This window comes from Sceloporus occidentalis, unplaced genomic scaffold (genome assembly GCF_023333645.1).
Source record: "Sceloporus occidentalis isolate IW3139 unplaced genomic scaffold, rSceOcc1.0.p SCAF_6, whole genome shotgun sequence".
NCBI lineage: Eukaryota > Metazoa > Chordata > Lepidosauria > Squamata > Phrynosomatidae > Sceloporus > Sceloporus occidentalis.
In genome coordinates this window covers 1,906,573-1,927,071 of record NW_028316986.1, presented here as the reverse complement: position 1 = coordinate 1,927,071, position 20,499 = coordinate 1,906,573, and the positions used below count along the sequence as shown (strand labels likewise).

Below are 20,499 nucleotides of genomic sequence, written 5' to 3'. Positions count from 1 at the left end.
CAAGGTCCTCTGCTAAAGAGTTCTGGTGCCTCGCAAAACTACAGATCCCAGGTTTCTGTGAAGTGGAGCCATGGCGGTTAAAGTAGTGCCAAACTGTATTACTTCTACAGTGTATTTACACCTTAGTTAATACTCTGTTCTGTGGTGTGTAAACACCAGGTTCGCAGGACTGGGTTTACGTTAGACAGTATAGATGTTGAGGGGAAAAAATAAAGGTTTAAAAAGCTATTTTCTGTTCCTTAAAAGCGAACCCAGGTGAAGAAGCACGACAAGCAGCGACAGGCAATAAAATGGCACAACCGCAACAGAAGACTGTGAGGGGGAAGTAGCAACAAGAAAAATACAAAGTCAAAACCTGTGACATAGAAACCATTAGTTAAATACAGAAATCATGATGGATGAATACTTTAGCATGAGTAAGGAAGATCACATTGAAACACGTAGTAAGTTTCATTTGCCTCACAAACGGAACAAGGTGGAGGAAAAAGAAAGTGACATTAATTTGTCGCTTAACCTGCCGCCTCAGGACACAAATTAAAATTTAAATATAAATTGGAAAACAAAAGGGAAGAAACCACTTAGGAAGTAAATCCCCGAAAAATATGTAAGGCACTTTTGTCAGTTTGGGGTATTCAAAATAGGAATTAATAAATCAGAATGAGAATCAGAGCAGACGAAATTTAAATTTGTAGAGAGAAAAAAGATCATGAGAGCAACAATTAAGAAATGAAATGGAAAGCCTTAAAATTGGAAGATGTCAAAAGGGAAAAGGGAGTTCACAAATAAAATGGACGCCAAAGGATTTCACAGTTTATGTGCAGAGGGATAATAATCCTGTTTTCCCCACCTCAGCATAAATATGGGGAATACCTGAGGAGGATTAAATGAAGATTTACTCCAGTTTGGTTATCACAGAATCATAGAAGCAGTTTATCGCACAAAGGAGATCAGGAGTTTATCCCGTGAATATCCTGGAAAAATTGTGCAGTTACACTAAACAATTTCATACTATGTCACACAAAACCTGCTATTAGTGTGGTCACAAAGAAGCATTAACACACATCTTTTTGCTTTTGGGATTTCAGTGACAATGCATTTCCAATATCACTTTATTTGTGCAATTGCTTAAAGACCTCCAAAGAAGGAGACTCCACTAGCCTCCAAGGCAGCATCTTCTACCACTGAGCAGCTCTTACCACAAGGAAGTTCTTCCTAATGTTTAGGTGGAATTTCGTTAATTTCTTGTAGCTTGCATCCATTCTGGGTCCTTTTCTCTGGAGCAGCAGAAAACAAGCTTGCTCCATCTTCAATATGGCATGCCTTCAAATGCTTAAACAGGACTATCATATTACCTCTCAACCATCTCTTCTCCAACGTCTTAGATCTTTCCTGTCCTTTTAAATTCATGTGTTTTTTAAATGATGTGTTTTAAATGATGTTGTGTGTCTGTTAATAGTTGTTCACAACAATTAGAGGCGGGTAAGAAATAAATACTATTATTATTGTGAAGTCTTCAGAGAAATTGAAGATGTAAAATAGTGGCATGTAGATGTGGCCTGAAGATGCCAGCCACAGATGCTGGTGAAACGTCAGGAATAAACTCTTCTAGAACATGGCCACAGAGCCTGAAAAAAACACATAAAACTATTATTATTATTATTATTGCTATTGTCATCATCATCATCATCATCACTATAGCCTGAAGGTGATTTTATACACACTTTTAAAAATAGATTTGTGTATGAATCAACGTTTGCCTACCCTGAACCATCAGAAAGCAAAGGAGCCGCTCTCTCAGCCATCCAATCTTTGGAGCATAGTCAGCCTTCCATAGCCACAGATTTTTTTATCCACAGATACAAGCATCCATGACTTGAAAATATTTTAAAAATATATAAATTCCCAGTAGCAAAGCTTGATATTGCCGTTTTATCCAGGGGACACTATTTTACAATGCCAATGAATTTAACATGACTTGAGCATCCGTGGATTTTGGCATCCACACGGGGGACCTTGCAACCAAACCTCAGCGGATGCCAAAGGCCCACCGTACATTGGATTCCAGCATTCTGGATCAGGGAGACCCAACTTGTAATAATTTTGATGCCTTTGGAAAAAGAGGAAGATTACTAGCTGCTGGCTACAATGGCTCAAGCGGTTAAGATGCTGACTCTGTTAAGACTGGCAGGTTGGCAGCTCAAGGCCCGGGTGCCGCATGTGGGGAGCTCCCATCACTTCTGCCAAGCTAGCACTTTGACACATGCAGATCAAGTAGATCAATAGGTACCATTTAGGGGGAAGGTGAACAGCCTTCTGTGCAGCCATGCTGGCCACATGGTCATAGAGTAATCTCCGACAACGCTGGCTCTCCAGCTTAGTAATGGAGGTGAACACCGGCCCCTATGCTTAGACATGACGCCACAACCTTGTCAACGGGGAATACCTTTACCTTTACATTTACCTGTCATGTTGAGGATGGAGCGAGCATGTTTTCTGCTGCTACAGAGAATAAGACCTGGAGCAATGGTTGCAAGCTCCAGGAAAAGAGATTCCAGCTCAATATTAGGAGGAACTTCCTGACAGTGAGGGCTGTTGGGAAGTGAAAGTTGCTGCCTTTGAGTCTCCTCCTTGAAAAAGAGACTGGATGACGTCCATCTGCCCATGGAGATGCTTTGCTTGAGAGTTCCTGCATGGCAGAAGAATGGGGCTGGACTGGGCCAGGGCCCCTGGCTTCTCTTCCAACTCTACCACTCTATGATCCCATGAAACCCCAGTAGGTAGTTTCCATGGCTGAATGCGGATTCCCATTCCCTTCTCCAGAGTTGTAATCCCAACACTCAACCCAAACCACGATACGATTCTACAAATGGTACTGTTTGCCAAATGTCCTTTGCAAGATCCGAGGTCTAGGGAGTGTATTTCGCAAGGGAAAGGAGTTTGTTTGTTTGTTTTCCATCTGGGCGCTTTGCAAAACCTGGGCCACGAGATCAGTTTTGCCAAACAAAAATCACAATCTGGGGGGCCCCCCCCCTCCCCCTCCCCGGCTGAGTGTCAGCTGACTGCCTCTTGGTCATGTGACCTTTCTTTTGGGAGCAGGCGGCAGCAGGCGGGGCTGCTGCGAGCGGAGGAGGAGGCCAGGAGGCAGGCAAGCAGGCAGGATGGCGGTGGCCTGGACCAAGTACCAGCTCTTCCTGGCCGCCCTGATGCTGGTCACCGGCTCCATCAACACTCTCTCCGCCAAGTGAGTCAAGGGCAGGGATGGGAAGGAGGGGAGGGCAAGCAGCCCCAGCCCCAAAGGCACTCCTCCCTCCCTGCCAGGAAGCAGGCTTGCCAGCTGGGAAAGAGGGAGCCCGCCTTGGGAAATGAAGGGAGAATGTGGCCCATTGGACCATTGCAAGTTTTGCAAAGAGCTTTGAGGCATAAGAAGGGGAACAGAAGGCTTGCACACTGGGAAGCTTGGGAGGAAACAATTGTTACTCTGAAATGGCACTTTTTAAACCCTATCATAGGGTTTTCTTAGCAAGTGCTCTCAGAGGGGGTTTGCCATTGCCATCCTCTGAGGCTGAGAGAGTGTGCCCTGCCCAAAGTCACCCAGTGGGTTTCCATGGCCCAGCCAGGATTCAAAGCCTGGTTTCCAGAGCCAGAGCCCAATGCTCTAACCCACTAAACCATGCTGGGCCTCACCGGAGATAGTGGCACCTTTGCCTTCTGATGGTTTAATGTACGCAAACATGATTTCATGCACAACAGTATTTAGACATATTGTACACTCAGCCCTCCAGATCCACAGATTATTTTTATCCATGGATTCAAGCAGCCACTGTTTGAAAACATTTTAAAAGTATATAAATTGCAAAACCCAAATCTTGACTTTGCCATTTCTTAGGAGACACCGTTTTCCTAAGTCAGTGTATTGAATGGGGCTTGAGCATCCAGGGATTTTATTACCCACAAGGGATCCTGGAACCAAACTTCAGCAGATAATGTATAAACTTAGCTTCAGGTTACGCGTGTAAGGTATATATTAAGTATCATTTAATTTTGTGTTTAGGATTGGGTTTTATCTCCAAGGTGTCTCATTCTGTGTGTGTGTGTGTGTGTGTGTGTAAATACAGGTATTCCAACCCCCCACCCCCACCCCCCAAATATCTGCTATCCCAAATGCTTCCTGGTCCCAAACATTCCAGATAAGGGAATTTCAACCTATCATTTGATTCTATTTTAATGTTGGCCTTTTGTGTGTTTTGAACAGTATGGCAGTCATTTTCACTTGTAAGCCGCCTTGATCTCCAGTCTTGGGGAAAAGGTGGGAGAATTCAAGAAAAAATAACAATGATGGATTCTGGAAAATCATTAGCCATCTGGGTAGAGATGAAAATGGCCTTCTTCTTCTCCCGTTTTAGCTCTGTTTGCTGTATTCTGTCTGGCTGCAATTTTCAGTGTTTGGGTAAATAAGTGGCCAAGGAGAGGGACCTCCGCTTTGCCCCGTTGCAGGCGCTGAGCAAGCTGCCCCACTCTGGGCTGTCTTTATCTTTCTTCTTCATTTCTTATCCCAACTTCTTTCTTTCAGTCAGTCTCAAAGGTGCTACAAGATCTCTCTACGTACTGATTTTGCAGACTAACACAGCTCTATCTTTGGATTCTGTCCTTATCTTGTTCCTGAAATTCCTTCAGTGTCACTGGATTTGCTGTTCTTGCTGTTCCAGAGCTTGGTCAAATATTACCAGAAACATTAGAGAAGTGCACTTGGGTTCAGTGAAGTCACGGCAGCTCTCCCATTTGGTTCAAGTCCAGCACTTTGTAAGATAGGCCCAGTACAGACCTGCCTGAAAGGCCAACTGGGGCATCACATACACATGACATATACTCTAACTCTGTCCCCAGAGCACCATGACACCATGCACTGTTCCACATGGCGCATGACCTGGAAAGGTCAGATCTGGACCATGGCATGCAGTTACTGCTGCCCCGATCTGGCAGAAGAGGGGCAGTCTGCATAGCCCCATCGTGGAACCCTTGATATCCGCTGGGGTTTGGTTCCAGGACCATGCACAAAATTATTTTAAAATGTTGTACAGACAGCCCTCCATATCCACGGATTTTTTAATCCACAGATTCAAGCATCCACTGTTTGAAAATAAATTTATTTCTATATAGCCCCATCGTGGTACCTTTGGTATCCACTGGAATTTGGTTCTAGGACCCCCCCTCCCCCTATGGATACCAAAATCCATGCATGTTCAAATTGCATTAAAGTAAAATGGTTCCCCTCATATAAAATGGCAAAATCAAGGTTTGCTTTTTGGGATTATTTTTCAGGCCTTGGATGATTGAATCCATGGATAAAGATAAGGAACAAGATAAGGGCGGAATCCAAAGATATAGGCTGGCCCCCTCCCTGCTGGCCTTTTGCTGGCAGGTAAAAACTTTTTTATGCCAGCAGGCTTTCAGCAGATAATGTACCGACACCTTGGCAAGGGCAGGGAACTGTCTGAATAACTATCTGTAAGCTGCCTGAGAGCCTTTAGGGCTGAAGAGCAGAGTATAAATACCATAAATAAATAAAGGACGCTTTTATGCTGGCTCTAAAAGGAGCAGCATTTTGCCGTTTCTTTTAGAGCTGGCAAAGCGCCGGATTGGGACAGCGGCATGTGGTTGCTGCAGCCCCAATCCAGTGCTAAAAGGGGCGGCGTCAAGCCATCGCTTTGGGGCCGTCTGTTTTGCCCCATAGTAATCAAAAGAGCAGATAATCAAATCTACGAAAGTCACAGCCACAAATGTGGAGGGCCAGCTGCACAGCTTTCTTGGTTTTCATTATTCTGTGAAAGAAAGGCCTGTGTGTGAGTCATCCCCATCTTACAACATCTAGGACTGACTAAGCAAGTATCCTGATAAAGTGACCCGCCATTGGCATTTCGAGAGCGGTCATGTGCACCCAAATTCTGCTGGATTAGCTTTAGAAAAACACACTGCAAACCAGTTTGCTTTTAGACTTGCTTGTCTACTTGGTGTAGCAATAAATCAACCATGTGAATATGAGCGATCCCTCTGCCCTGTCCAAATATTTCAAGGGTCAGCTGGAATATTTTGCTGACCACAGGTGAATTCTCACAAACGGCAGCTAAGGGACTCAACCAGTATCCCAAGGAGGTGAGAATCATCTGGCTCTCCAGACTTTGTTGGTCTGCAACTCCTAGCATCCATCATCAGTGGCAGTGGTGGTTCAGACTGATGGGAGTTGCAGTCCCAACAACATCAGGAGAGCTGCATGATTCCCATTAAAGTGCATTACAGTAGTAACTGAGGCATGTGTTAATGGGCCCTCCTGCCCTAAGAAATCCTCTATCAGCCCCTGAGGATTAACAGAAGACTCCGGTTGTCCCTCGTTCTTGCTCCAGAGAAGCGCGTCTGTGTCTTTCAGGATGTCAACAAAGATGATTGGCAGCCATGGCATCTGATCCTTGACGGAGTTTGCTCTCCTGCTCCTCTTTCTGTTACATCCTGGTCTCAGATTCCAAAAAATCAAGCATTCTGGCCCAGTGTCAGTGGAGAGACAGACAAGCGTCTTTTGCAATTGCTGCTAGGCTGGGGGCAAGTCTAGACAGAAAGGATGCACCACAAATTTTAGCAAGCAGTAATTGAACTATAGTTTTTTCTGAGTTTTTCGGGCTGAGTGGCCATGTTCGGGAAGAGTTTGCTCCTGATGTTTCGCTAGCATCTCTGGTTAGCATCTTCAGAGAAGATGTTCTCTGAAGATAGCAGCCACAGATGCTGGTGAAACATCAGGAATAATCTCTTCTCGAACATGGCCACACAGCCTGAAAAACTCAGAAATAACTATGGATGTCAACTGTGAAAGCCTTCAACTTTACAAAGTAATTGAACTGTAGTTTCCAAGACAAGGTAAATAATAGTCTCACTATATTCTGTGCTGGTCAAGTCTCATATGGAGGACTGCATTCATACAATCATAGAGTTGGAAGAGACCACAAGGGCCATCCAGTCCAACCCCAGTCTGCCATGAGGCAGAACTCACAAAACCATTAACAAATACATTCATAAAACCATAGAATGACAGAGTTGAAAGATACCCTAAGGGCCATCCAGACTGTTTAAAAACCTCCAAAGAAGGAGACCCCACCAGTCTCCAAGGCAGCAGTGTCTTCCACTGTCAAACAGCTCTTGCCATCAGGAATTTCTTCCTGTGGTTTAGGTGGAATCTCTTTTCCTGTAGCTTCCATTCATTGCTCTGTGTCCTGTTCTCTGGAGCATCAGAAAACAAGCTTGCTCCCTCCTCCATAAAACATCCCTTCAAATATTTAAATATGGCTATCATGTCCTCTCTTAACCTTCTCTTATCCAGATTAAACCTACCCAGCTCCCTAAATCTCTCCTCATTGGGCTTGGTGGTTATGAGACCCTTCACCCTTTTGCTCCCTCTCCTCTGGACATGTTCCTTTTTGTCTTCCAGACAAAACAAATTATCATTTTTTAAAAAGCAAATAAAAGTCCAGCACATTATTCAAGCCCCATTTCCCCAGGGGAAAAAAACAGTGCTAAGGTATATACTGTATATATTCGTATATAAGTCTAGAAATTTTAGTCAAAAACTTGACCCAAAAAGCTGGCTTGACTTATCCACAGGTCAATGTAAGTCCTGTACTTTAACTCTTACATATATTAAAAAGGAGCCATCCCCTTTCTCTGAATAGAGTTGTAAAAGGCCAGAGCTTAGTCCATCCTGGGAGCACCAAAAAGAAGCATGGATCGCTGCTACTCTCTTATCTGTTTAGGCCTTAGGATGAGCACAGTTATGGCTGCCAGAATTTTAATAAGTTCTTTGGCATCATTTTCCTTTGCGTCTTCCTTTGTTACATGCCCTGAAGTTTTATCCTCGACTTATCCACGGGCCATATCAAAATCCATAATTTTGGCCCCCAAACCTGTCCTCGACTTATATATGAAGTCGATGTATAGTTGTGTATATACGGTAATCATACAATCTGAGAGTTGGAAGAGACATCAAGGGTCGCCCAGTCAACCCCATTCTGCCATGCAGGAATACACAAGAGTCCTCCCTGGGACAGATAGCCATTCAGTCTCTGTTTAAAGACCTCCGAAGAAGGAGACTGCACCACACACACTGCAACAAAAGAGTTTTCTTTGCTTGTGGAAAGCTAGCAAAGGGGGGCAGATTAGTCTTTCTGGGAAGGGTCTGGAAGTAGCCACTGAGAAGATCCTGCCTCGCATGTCCCGACCAAGTGTTCCTGAGGCTGCTGGGATAGAGAGAAGGGTGCCCCAGAAGATCTCAAAGGCCAGAGCCAAGCGTATAGGAGAGTATGTGTTCCTTCAGATAACCTGGACCTGAGCTGTACAGATAAGGCAGATGAAGTCTCCTGGGATTCTTGAAGAGCCAATATCTTCAAAAAGTGCCTTCTTTTCTTCAAGGCTGATGCTCCCAGAGCCTTTTCCTTCATCGTGGCACCTATTTAACCCAGGCATAGCTATGCTGGCATGGCTCACCAAAACAGTTCCAACCTTTAAATCCTTGCATATGGAAGTATCCCTTTCGGACGTGATTCCTTTCAACCCCAGGGCACAGCTCCCTCTGCCCACCCACAGAACAGCTCCAGGATAGCAAATGAAAGCATCTCCAGAACAAACACAAGTCTGTTGTTTCTGTTGTCTGAGATTTCACTTACTTTCATAGCATCTAGAAGGAAGGACCAGAAATCTAGGTTTTGAAAGCAAAACAAAAAGAGAGAAGAGAAACTCAAGGGGTTGAGTTCTCTGTCTGATATCGCAAATTTCTGTCCTCACAGGTAGAGGTGAAGTGCTCCAGAACCACAAAGGGGTGTGTGTGACTATTCTAATGGGTGTCCTCTTTCTCTCAGGTGGGCTGACACGCTGACTGCCGTGGGGTGCAATGGGACCAGCGAACACACGTTCGAACACCCATTCCTCCAGGTAACCAAACTGAAACCACTTTGTGAAGGAGAAATTGGGGGGAAATATTTTGTTGGGGGGGGGGGATTACAACTCAAAGAATTCTTCCGTTCTGGCTGTAGTCCAATAATGTAACTTTTCCAAATTCTAACATTCAGAGCCACTACCTGAGACATACTTAGCATCTTTCTGCTCTTTGGGGGAAAAGAGCAGTATATGCGTTATCTCATGCATATCCTGCTCTTTTCCCAAAAGAGGAGAAAGCTGCTAAGTATGACTAATAATGCATGAGATAATGATGATAGCTGAAGTCTTAGTATATTAATTATACTTATATAAGTATAATTTAGTAACTAGCATCTCCTAGCCTGACATCCCCGTTTTGGTTTACTGGGCAACAGTTGCTGTGAGGAACAGAGGTCTGCTCTTTTGTCAGTGAGGACACTGATGTTTCCAACTCCTTCCCACCAGTGATCTCCAGTGAAACAGGCAGAAGCAGTATCTCTGATGTCTTTCCTCAAGTCGGGGAAGGTCAGCTGGCTATGACCCGATCGACAAGTGAACAGACTTCTGTTGCTTGCAGCAGACAAGGGAAATGTTCCTTATTCCCTATCAGTGGCATCTGAAGATGTCCATGTCAAGGATGTGTCTCCAAGCCTGCCTGTCTGCTCCAGGTTTAGGTCAAACTTTGAAAGGACCTAGCCGTTGTGCAGAACACCTGTCCTCAAAACAAAGCCTTGGGAAACTCCTTTAAAAATTGAGATTTAAACCTGGCGAGGATTCAGTCCTCTCTCCACCTCACCTCCTCTCTCCTACAGATGAGAATGTTATCAGTAGGGTATGTGTACAGAACTACAGCTGGAAACAATGGAGAATGTATGACTCTGCCAAATTAGCAATTTGATTGTTTGCGCTCTTTTTACCTTTTACTCTCTAAAGCTAGACCTCTTTGTTAAGTGTCCCTACTCTTTGAGATATAAAATACTATTAGTTCTGAAATGGAAATATTGAATGTAAATTGAAAAGTAGAAAATGTATATAGTATAATAGTCTCTGAAATGTTCTGCTATCGATAGTGTTAGTTAATGCAACAATTTGCTTACGAATCCCAATCTTACGCATAGAATTTACCTTTTTTAGGAATTATGATTTAGCTTCATTAGAACAAGTACAGTATAGGAAACTAGGAAGTGTTTAAGAGAAAATGAAGAATTCTTGCAAAATAGTTATATGTTAAATGTGTTTTCAGATGTAAGTCTTTGGATTGGTATGTATATTGCATTGGTTTTGTTTGTCTACTCGTTTGTTTGTTTGTGTTGTCATGTTATACTGTTGTTCTTGTGAATGTGAAAGTTGTCCAGACCAACATTTTGTATTTTTATATTTCAATTAAAAAAGAGAGAATGTTATCAGTAGCCATCTAGAAAATTGACATGCCTCTGGTTGCTTTCCAGGCGGTGGGCATGTTCCTGGGGGAGTTCTCCTGCCTGGCCGTCTTCTACCTCCTTCTCTGCAGCGACCGGCGGAGGCCAGAGCCCACCATGGCTGCCCCCCAGTCCTTCAACCCCTTCCTCTTCCTGCCTCCAGCGCTGTGCGACATGACAGGGACCAGCCTCATGTATGTGGGTGAGTGGATTTGAGTCTCTTTTCTATGCCAAGCAGTTGCAGCTGGTGGTCAGATTCAGGGCCTAGTCCAAACTTTAAAGGAACTCCAAGCCTCATCCCTCAAAATGGGTTCAGCATTTGGAAGGATCCTTGAAAATTCACACTGAAACCCAGAGCTGATTCACAACCTCCACCACAATTCCTGGAAGCCCTTGTGAGCCATCTTGGGTCCCTTTCTGGGGGAAAGGTGGCATATCACCTCCTCACCTATCTATTTGATAGTCCTGTTTAAGTATTTGAAAGGATGTCATATTGAGGAGGGAGCAAGCTTGTTTTCTGCTGCTCCAGAGAACAGGACACGGAGCAGTGGATGCAAGCTGCAGGAAAAGAGATTCCACCTCAACATTAGGAGGAACGTCCTGATAGTAAGGGCTGTTCAACAGTGGAAGATGCTCCCTCAGAATGTAGTGGAGTCTCTTTCTTTGGAGGTCTTTAAACAGAGGCTAGATGGCCATCTGTCGGGGATGCTTTGATTTGGATTTCCTGCATGGCAGGAGGTTGGCCTAGATGGCCCTTGGGGTCTCTTCCAACTCTACGATTCTGTGATTCTATGATAGATAAATAAGGCCCAAGCGAATGTGGGAAGAAGCCTTACTGAGAATATGAACTGTAGCATTGGGTTTACCATTGGGAGAGGCAGGAAAATATAAATAAACTATTATTATTATTATTATTATTATTATTATTATTATGCTTGCAGCTTTGACTCAGCTCACAAATTATGTCCTTAGATTGTGTCCATGTGACACCAGTGTGTGTCTGTATTTAATTTATACCCCATCTTTATTATTATTATTAACCTTTATTTATAAAGCGCTGTAAATTTACACATCTTTATCCTAGTTTGTGACCCAAGGGGGCTCATGGTGTATGTATTATAGCAAAACACAATTGAAACCATGAATAATACAAAAGTTTTAAAAACAATAGAACAACAGTTGTATTGGAACCATGTGAAAAAAGAATTGCAGCACTTTTGTATCACTTCAAATGCTGTGGTTCCATCCTATAGAATCCTGGGATTTGTAGTTTCATGAGGTGCTTACAGCTCTCCACCAGAAGGAAGGGAATGCACCCTGCAACGTATTTAAAAGCTGCTTTGGAGGAGGCAATTCACCCCCTCCTTTTGATTCAAGAAACCATAAAGGCCCTAAGGGGCCATCATTCGCCCATTCCTGGACTAGAAGTTGGTTTCCTTTCCCAGTAATTGTAGGGCAGATTTCACAGAAGAACATGTTTTCTTCCTTATTGTATATTCCCATTAGCACATCCCTTTTACTCCTCCTTTCCTATCCTTGAATTCTCTACATTCTCCTTCCTTCCTCACCATGAGACCTAGAAACATGTTGTTGTTTTTTTATCTAATACAGGGTGCCCTTGGTATCTGCTGGGTTTTGGTTCCAGGACCCCCATGGATACCACAATCTATGGATGCTCAAGTCCCATAAAATACAATGACATAGTGAGATGGTGTCCCTTACAAAATTAAGGTTTGATTTTTTTAAAATTCATGCATCAAACCATGGATGCTTGAATCCATGGATAAAGAATATATGGATAGGTTTTTGTAGGTTTTTCAGGCTATGTGGCCATGCTCTAGAAGAGTTTATTCCTGTGTTTTGCCTGCATCCGTGGCTGGCATCTTCAGATACATAGGACTAACTGTAAGTGTGAGTGCCAGGCCTGAGGATTGCAGTCTGGGGACCATAATCTCCCTCCCACCCTTAGACCCCTGCAGTTCTCTTGTGGTACTTTGGCATAACAAACCAACCTTCATCTCTCCTTGCCATCCTCATTCCTCCACCCCGGTTCCCTTCCAGCTCTGAACATGACCAGCGCCTCCAGCTTCCAGATGCTGCGAGGAGCCGTGATCATCTTCACGGGGCTCCTCTCGGTGGCCTTCCTCGGGCGGAAACTGGCCCTCAGCCAGTGGCTGGGCATTCTGTTCACCATCCTGGGCCTGGTGGTGGTGGGTCTGGCCGATCTCCTGAACAGCAACGATGAGAAGCACCAGCTCAGTGACGTTATCACAGGTAAGAAGGGCCTGGGAGAGAAAGACCTGGGAGGCATTGCCTGGGAGTTTCAAAAAAATTTAAAAGCCCATTTTTCAACCAGCATCCAATCTCTGTCAAAGGAGAAACGTAAAGAAGGGGAAGGCTTCCAAGTTCTTGCAGACTTGACTTTCCTTGACATTGCTATGTCTGCAGGATCCCTGTTGTAATGCTTCTGAGATCCTTTTTTCCTGCTTCTGCTGAGCAGACTGGGACTTCCAGAGAGCACTTATCTGAACTAAGCTGCCATCACCCATTGATTTGAATTCCTCTTTTATAGCAATGCAGTGAGACATTGCTGGGTGTCAGGCTCCCAATTGCCACCCCCAAACAACAAGAGGCTGTGCTTCCAAAAAGTAACAGCTTTATTGAAAGGTAAAGGTATAGGCAACAGAAGTGACTTCTTTGTCAGGAATGAAGATACATAGTTACAGATGGGTTATATAGTCCCATGAGCAGACCCACCCCCATAAAGCAATAAAGTTAATTAATTGGATCAGTCTTTCCCGCGCAGTGAGGAATCTCCACCCCGATGACGTAGTGTCCTCTCGTCCGGGCTCTCTGGCCTATTCTCAAAACAATTGGAATGGATAACCCTTGGGGCAAGGACGTAGCCGGGGGGGGGGGGGTTGGGGGGTCGGAACCCCCCCATCAGGCCCTGGGGGCATTCAAGCTCCTTCCTCCCCCCTCCCCTCCATTAAAACCACGGCGAGGGAACAGAGGAAAGACAAAACAAAAGTTCCCCTTTTCCCTCTGCTCCCTGGCTTTAATGGAGGGGGGAGGGAGGAGGGAGGAGGAAGGAGCTTGAACGCCAGTTGCAAGCTCAGAGAGGGGGGGGGGGAGAGAGGGAGTCCCTGTGACTCCTTTCGCTTTCGTTTCCTTCAGAGTCCGGCTTCTACTCCTCCTCCTCCTCCTCCCCCTTCCTCCCTTGTGCTTTTGCAGAAGAAGGAAGAAGAAGGGAAGGAAGGGAAAAAAGGAAGGAAGAATAAGAGGGAGGGAGAACTGAAGAAAAGAAGGAAAAGAAAGGGAGCAAGAGGAGAAAGGAAGAAAGAAAAAAGGAAGGAAGGAAGCTTCTAAAAGGAAATATAAAAGAAAGAAAAGGTGACTTCTAACTTTTAGCTGTTATATCCATGTACAATATAGTATAATAATAATAATAATAATAATAATAATAATAATAATAATAATAATATCCCTTACCCAAAATGCTGAGGATTAGATGTATTTTGGATTTTGGAGTTTTTCAGAGTTTGGTATATTTATATACAGTATTATGTCTAATGGGATATTATACTGGGAGATGGGATCCATGTACGTTTCATATGCATCTCATAGACATAGACTGAAGGTAATTTAATGCACAATATTTTTAAAATAATGTTGTGCTTCTGCATACTGAGCTTCAGGGGAAACCCTGAGACCACTATGCCGACTTGTATAATTCAATCATTCAGTAATTGATCTAAACCTTCAGGATTTCCAAGTTTCCTTGAGTTGGGGGTCAGACCAGATGCTCTCAGGGTCAGTTTGGGGTTTTGGAAGTCCAGAGAAAAGAGACTCAGACTCTACTCTGGACATTTCTCCTGAGAATGGACTCAGGTTTTCAAAAACAGTCATTTCTGGATTTTTGCAACAACAAAAAAGAGGAGAGTCTGTGATGCAAAAAGGCAAGAGGCTTCCTTCCAGCCTTGTTTTTCCTCTTCTTTAAAAGACAAATAGAATAAAATACAGTTAGCTGGCCCTTTTTCAGCATGTCAATCGGGATGCTTTGATGGAGAGTTCCTGCATGGCAGAATGGGGTTGGACTGGATGGCCCTTCGTGGGGTCTCTTCTAACTCTATGATTCCATGATTCTGTAGCACTCTGAGCCTACTGTGATTTTAATAGTTTTTAAATGTATAAAGGTATAAAGTCTTACAATGTAAGCCATGCACTGATGGACTATTGCACTATAATTTTTTATTGATTGATTTTATACCCTGCCTTTCTCCCAAAATAGGATTCTCTTAAAGGGGTTTGTTTAATATAAAAAGAAAGGAACCTATAATGGCTTGGAATTAAAAATTATGGTAGATAGGTAGGTAGGTAGGTAGGTAGGTAGGTAGGTAGGTCTTGGAATTAAAAGGTGTGTGTGTGTGTGTGTGTGTGTGTGTGTGTGTGTGTGTGTGTGTCTCAAAATTAAAAATCCCTCTTGGAAGTGGGAATGAAATGTGTGGATGCAGCCTGGGTTCGTAGCTCAGCTCAGATGTTGGAATACAGTGTCTCAAAGCATGAGCAGAGTGTCTCTGAGCATGAACAGAGTGGCTGCCGCTCATTGCGTGAGCAGCTGCACTTTGCTTTATCGAGCTGAATTTATCTGATGTAAACACCTTCAGAGGAAGGACTCAGTTTGCATCTGCACTGAAAAAATAATCCAGTTTGATGCCACTTTAACTGCCCTTGGCTCCATGTTGTGAAATGCTGGGATTTGTAGTTTGTTGTGGCACCTGACAGATGACTCAACTACAGTTCCCAAGATTCCATTGCACGAAGCCATAACGGAAGTTAAAGTGGTGCCATCAAGGTGTCGAGGGTAAACGCTCGACCCTCTTTTTGTGTCTTGGGGGGGGGGGGCTCTTAGCCTCTCAAAATGGTGGCACTTAGTCTTGACCCCCCCCCTTCCCAAAATCCTGGCTACATCCTTGCTTGGGGTCCCTTCCAACTTGGTGAATCTATGAAATCAGACAAATGAACAGAAGGTAGGCGTGTTACAGACGCGCCAAAGGGTCATGCTAGGGTTAGGAAGGGGTGTAGTAGGGTTGAGAAGCGGCGTCCCTTCCAGATGCCCCTCAACCCTAGTACGGACCGAGTCCGTACAAAATGGCAGCACCCGTCCACATGGGGGGCGCCATTTTGACGTCGCGGATGCATAGCATCCGGACGTCACACGGCAGAAGTGATGCCGCAAATGTGCAACTAGCGCCTCATGGCGCCACTTCCGGGGTGTGGAAAGAAGCGCCATTTCAGCGCTTCTTTCTTGCTGCGCCCAGGAACCGTGCAGTTTGGCCACTGCAGTTCCTTCTTGGGCGCTCTGTAATGCGCCGTAGATAGGTTACAAGAGCCAGTGCAGTGTAATGGCTCCTCTGCCAGACAACACACTCTCTCAGACTCAGAAGAAAGCAAAGGCAAAGTCAAACTGAACACACCTTAGAAAACCCTGTGATGAGTTCGGAAATGACTTGAAGGCACACAGCAGCAAAGATAGATCAGAGGCTACCAGCTGTAACACCGAAATGGAACTTGTCCAGTAAACTAATTCTATTAAAATCAATTCAAAATATTTAATTTGATTCTGATAAATTAATAGTTTACAGTCAGAGGAAAGTGCAGCATAATATAAGGAGAAAGAGAAACATGGAACAGACTCCCCAGTGTTCAAACCCCACAAATTGGAATCATAGAGTTGGAAGAGACCCCAAGGGCCATCCAGTCCAAAATTGAGTAGGGAGAACAGCAGATACCTTCTAAGCCCTATTTGGGCCCACACAGAGGGTCACAGGACTATTTGAGGGATCTCTCTGTATCCCAAACCTGCTTGAGCCATATTAATAATTTTTTTCTGGAACCCAAAGTGGCAACCTGGCCACTGGTTTTGCTGCCTGGTAGTTTTGAGGTGCCATTATTGCTGCACCTGCTCTGCAAAAATGATGCAATTGGACACTGTTTAACTGCCATAGTTGAATGCTATGGAATCCTTGGATTTATAGTTTGTTGTAATATTATTATTATTATTAATATAATTTATTTATATTCTGCTTTTTCACAGAGGAATCAAAGCAGATTACAAAGGTATAACAGTTGTGACACCAGAGCTCTCTGTCAGAGGCTAAACCTCTCACAAAACTACAGCTCCCAGAATTCCATAGAATTGAGCCATGGCAGTTAAAGCTGTGTCAAGCTGCATTATTTCTGAAGTGCAGATGCAGACTATGCCCCACGTTGCATCCCTTAAAGGTGTAGGAGTAGGCTGTGCCCAAAATCAAAAGAAAATTGGGCAGCATCTTCTGATGCATGGGGAGTAGGTGGTTGCAGTCCATACAATTGCTATCCTAGCGTGCTTTGGGTCTCTCTTTCCTGCAGGTGACCTTCTTATCATCATGGCCCAGGTGATTGTCGCCATCCAGATGGTGCTGGAGGAAAAGTTTGTCTACAAGCATGATGTCCACCCTCTCCGGGCTGTTGGCACTGAAGGTAGGCAAGTGAGAGGACCGGGGGGGGGGGGGGTCATTGTTTTTAATAATAAACCAACAACCAAACAAATGTAAAAGCCATTTTGTGGGTCATTCATTCACTTCCCAATACCTTGGTGTGCTTCCTGATAGCACCGCCATAGATAGAACAGTATGGAGCACAGCAGTTTAAAAAGCATTAAACTTGTATACATCCCAATTAAAACACTCCTTTAAGACTTCAACCTCAAAACAACTGAAGCATTGAAAAAGCATATTGCATGCTCAGAAAACCCAAATAAAAACTGCAGTTCCCGACATTCCTTGCTTGCCAACCTTGCTAGTGTTGGGAGCTGCAGTCCAAGAATGCCTGGAGGGCTAGACGAATCCCACTCCTGGTCTGGATGCACTTTCTGGTCTCTGAAATCTCATCTTTCTCCACACAGGTTTCTTTGGCTTTGTCATTCTCTCCCTCCTCCTAGTGCCCATGTACTTCATCCCCGGGGGCAGTTTCAGTGGCAACCCACGCAAGGTATTGGAAGATGCCCTGGATGCCTTCTGCCAGATCGGCCGCCGCCCGCTCATTGCCCTGGCCCTGCTGGGCAACATCAGCAGCATCGCCTTCTTCAACTTCGCCGGCATCAGCGTCACCAAGGAGATCAGTGCCACCACCCGGATGGTGCTGGACAGCCTCCGGACAGTGGTCATCTGGGCAGTCAGTTTGGCCGTTGGCTGGGAGGCTTTCCATGGGCTGCAGATCCTCGGCTTCCTCATCCTGCTGGTGGGGGCCGCTCTTTACAATGGATTGCACCAGCCACTCCTTGCCCGCCTGCCCTGGAGGAGGCCTGCTGCGGGTGCGGATCCAGATAGGGAAGGCCTCTTGGCTGCAGATAGTGCTTCCATCAATGGGGACAGCTGATGGGAACGAAGCCTTGTTGCACCAGGGACACTTTGTGGTACCTCCTGCATGCATCACTGGGATGCCAGGACCAGAAGTCCCCAGACTTTTTTTGACTCAGAGGGGCTCTGCTTCACCTTGGAAGCTTTTCCACCATTCAGCAGTCTTGTTCACATCACAGAAGGAAGCAAGCAATGGGGTTTGCAACCGCAAAGGAACCAGTCCCCAAATGGTTGAGGACTTGTTTTCCCCTGGTGTTGGTAGAAAAGCACCTCCACCCTCCAGAATTGGTATCAGGGGGCACATACCTGGCATTTAGCTATCTGCAGCATCTTAGAAATCTCAAGACTGGTCATGTGCTCCCCTCCGGATGTTGTTGATCTACCTTTCCTAGCATTCCTGAGCATTGGCTATGCTGGCTAACAGGGAGCTGCAGTCTACAACAACATCTGGAGGGCCACTTGAATCCCACCATTGTCAGGGAGGCATTGTGGCTCAGGTTGCGTCCATCTGCTTTGTGGGGATCAGTTGCATTATTCGGCAATTATTTTTCTCTCTGCTAATACAACACTTCATGGCTTTCATCCTGTTGCATAGTCCCAAGTAGAATAGGCCCATTGAATCGAGGGTTGAAGGGTGAGTCGAGAGGTAGGGCAATCCAGTTGATTCAATGGGTCTATTCTGGTTGGAACTGGCAATATCATTTAAGCTGATGTACAAAGAGGAAAGCGTTTCTAGGTCTCTGATACCCTTGCTATCCATAAACTCCAGCATAGCTTGATGGCTCCCATCTGTGGTTGGACTGCAGGTCCCATCAGCCCTATCTAACATTGCCAGTGGTGAGGAATGCTGGGGGTTGCAATCCAAGAACATCTGGGGGGAGACAAGTCATGCCTTCTTCATGTCAAGTACCTCACTTTTCTTCTATTGCCATCTTCCCAAAATAAGGGATAGTGGACGGTGAGGCACTGAGAGTCCAGAATCGCTACCTCTCTGTCAGATGCAGCTGCTTTCATTGCCAGCTGTGCATGATGGGGGTTGTAGTCCAGCACGGCAGGAGGGAATTTGGTTCAGGGAGGCTGCTCTAACCTTTGCAGTGCTCCAAACGTTTGACTTTTTCCTGTGTATCTTTCCTTCCTGGTGAAAACTCTCCCAGAGCCTCAAAGCAATTGAGCTTCAGCCAGTCAGGGATGATGCGCTTCTTACCAACTTACTTTTGGACATAGTGGGTTCTTCACACCTGTCTAACCAGCGTTGGGGGGATGATGGGTGGAGAGTTGGCTACCAAGAGGCTGGCTGATTGGACCCACTTCCAAATTCACCCCTTCGTGTCCCGTCTGTAAAAGAGGCCGCTCCCCTCTAGATGAGTCCTGAACAACCTCCTAGCAAGCACTTGTGGCGGTGAGGAGGGTAGCAGTCCAGCCAGGTTGTGGTTGGTGGTGGGCCTGAGATGCCCCTCGGGGGTCAGTTTGGATCCCCACTTGTGTGCCGGGGGGGGGGGGTGACATCTTTGTCCCAAGTCGTGCAGACTACACCTGAGAAGTAGGCATTGAGATCCACTCCACAGTCAGGGCCAGCTTCATCACATTCTCTCTAAGACAGACCTCTTAAATGCTGAGCAGACTTTGCCTGGGCTCCCTCTGTGGATGATGGTAGTAGTAGTAGTGAGGGGCATGTGAGGGAGGGAAGGAGGGCTGGATTCTCCACCTTGGGAATATTTTTAAAATGCATTAACTAACTAATAAAAACAGCTTGATTTTGAGATTCTTGGTGTGCCTGAGTAAAATGTTTGAGACTTGAATCTGTTTCTTAATCTCAACTAGAGAAGGTTGAGTAAGAACCAGACAATGACAGAATCAAAAGAGTTGGAAGAGAGGTTAAGGGTCATCCAATTCAATCCCCTTCTGCCCCTCCTTCAGCTACTTTGACTCCCATCTTGGAAAGCAGCAGATACATCAAATAAATGAATACAAGAGTATACTAGGAAAGCCCTTCCTTTGACAGATGGCCATCCAGCTTCTGTTTAAAAAAAGTCCAAAGAGGGAGATGGCACCAGCCTCCGAGGCAGCTGCGTCTTCGACTGTTGAACAACTCTTGCCGTCAAGAAGTTCTTCCTAATGTTTGTTTACTTGTTTTATATGCCACCTTTCTTTCAGGCTGGGACCCAAGGCGGATTCCATAACACAGTAAAAAGCTTGGGGGGGGGGAATTAAAAATGTCACAATAAAACACTATAAATGGTTTTTTAAAACATATGAAAATTAAAAACAGATTGAATCCTCTCCCCCCCTTTGCAATGTGTTTGTGTCCTAAGCAGCATCTGCACCGCAGAAATAATGCCATTTGGCACTGCTTTATCTGCTATGGCTCAGTGCTATGGAATTAAAGCAGTGTGGCACCCCTTCAGTTGCCAAATCCTGGGGTTGGTAGTTTGTTGAGGCACCATTGCTCTGTGTCGGACCAGGCAGAATCCCTCGCCAAACTCCAAATCCCAGGATTGTGTAAGACACATCCTGGCAGTTAAAGTGGTGCCAGGCTGCTTTAATGCAGCACGGCTACACAATGGGAAAAGGGGAAGACCACATTCCAGCTGGATGGACTCAAAGCAAGGAAAGCCCCAGCAGCTGCCCTGGGTTTGCAAGGCCTGAGCATGTCTAAGGAGGACAAGGAGACTTGAGGGTTTGCAAGTTGCAAAGGGTTCCCAAAGGTCATCCAGGGCAGCCTCTGAAAG

The 20,499-nt window shown here is 45.2% G+C and overlaps 1 protein-coding gene across 2 annotated transcripts; it reads left to right on the top strand.

Moving 5' to 3' along the window:
- Positions 1-363: 363 nt before the first annotated feature.
- Positions 364-19,530, top strand: SLC35F6 (solute carrier family 35 member F6). Of its 2 annotated transcripts, none has more exons than XM_089528701.1 (6): positions 364-443; positions 8,895-8,967; positions 10,401-10,572; positions 12,432-12,644; positions 16,782-16,892; positions 17,317-19,530. In XM_089528701.1, exons 3-6 carry the CDS (start codon positions 10,410-10,412, stop codon positions 17,787-17,789), a joined length of 960 nt encoding a protein of 319 aa, XP_089384827.1. In that variant the 5' UTR covers positions 364-443; positions 8,895-8,967; positions 10,401-10,409; the 3' UTR covers positions 17,790-19,530. The 2 variants fall into 2 exon arrangements, with proteins under 2 accessions (XP_089384827.1, XP_089384826.1); XM_089528700.1 differs by lacking the exon at positions 364-443 and adding an exon at positions 3,140-3,241.
- Positions 19,531-20,499: the final 969 nt, after the last annotated feature.

Excerpts from the sequence above, each read along its gene's own strand:
- SLC35F6 (XM_089528700.1), top strand. The coding sequence starts at position 3,159 with ATGGCGGTGGCCTGGACCAAGTACCAGCTCTTCCTGGCCGCCCTGATG. Across the intron at positions 12,645-16,781 it reads GCTCAGTGACGTTATCACAG|GTGACCTTCTTATCATCATG; the intron begins GTAAGAAGGGCC and ends TCTTTCCTGCAG. Across the intron at positions 16,893-17,316 it reads CCGGGCTGTTGGCACTGAAG|GTTTCTTTGGCTTTGTCATT; the intron begins GTAGGCAAGTGA and ends TTCTCCACACAG.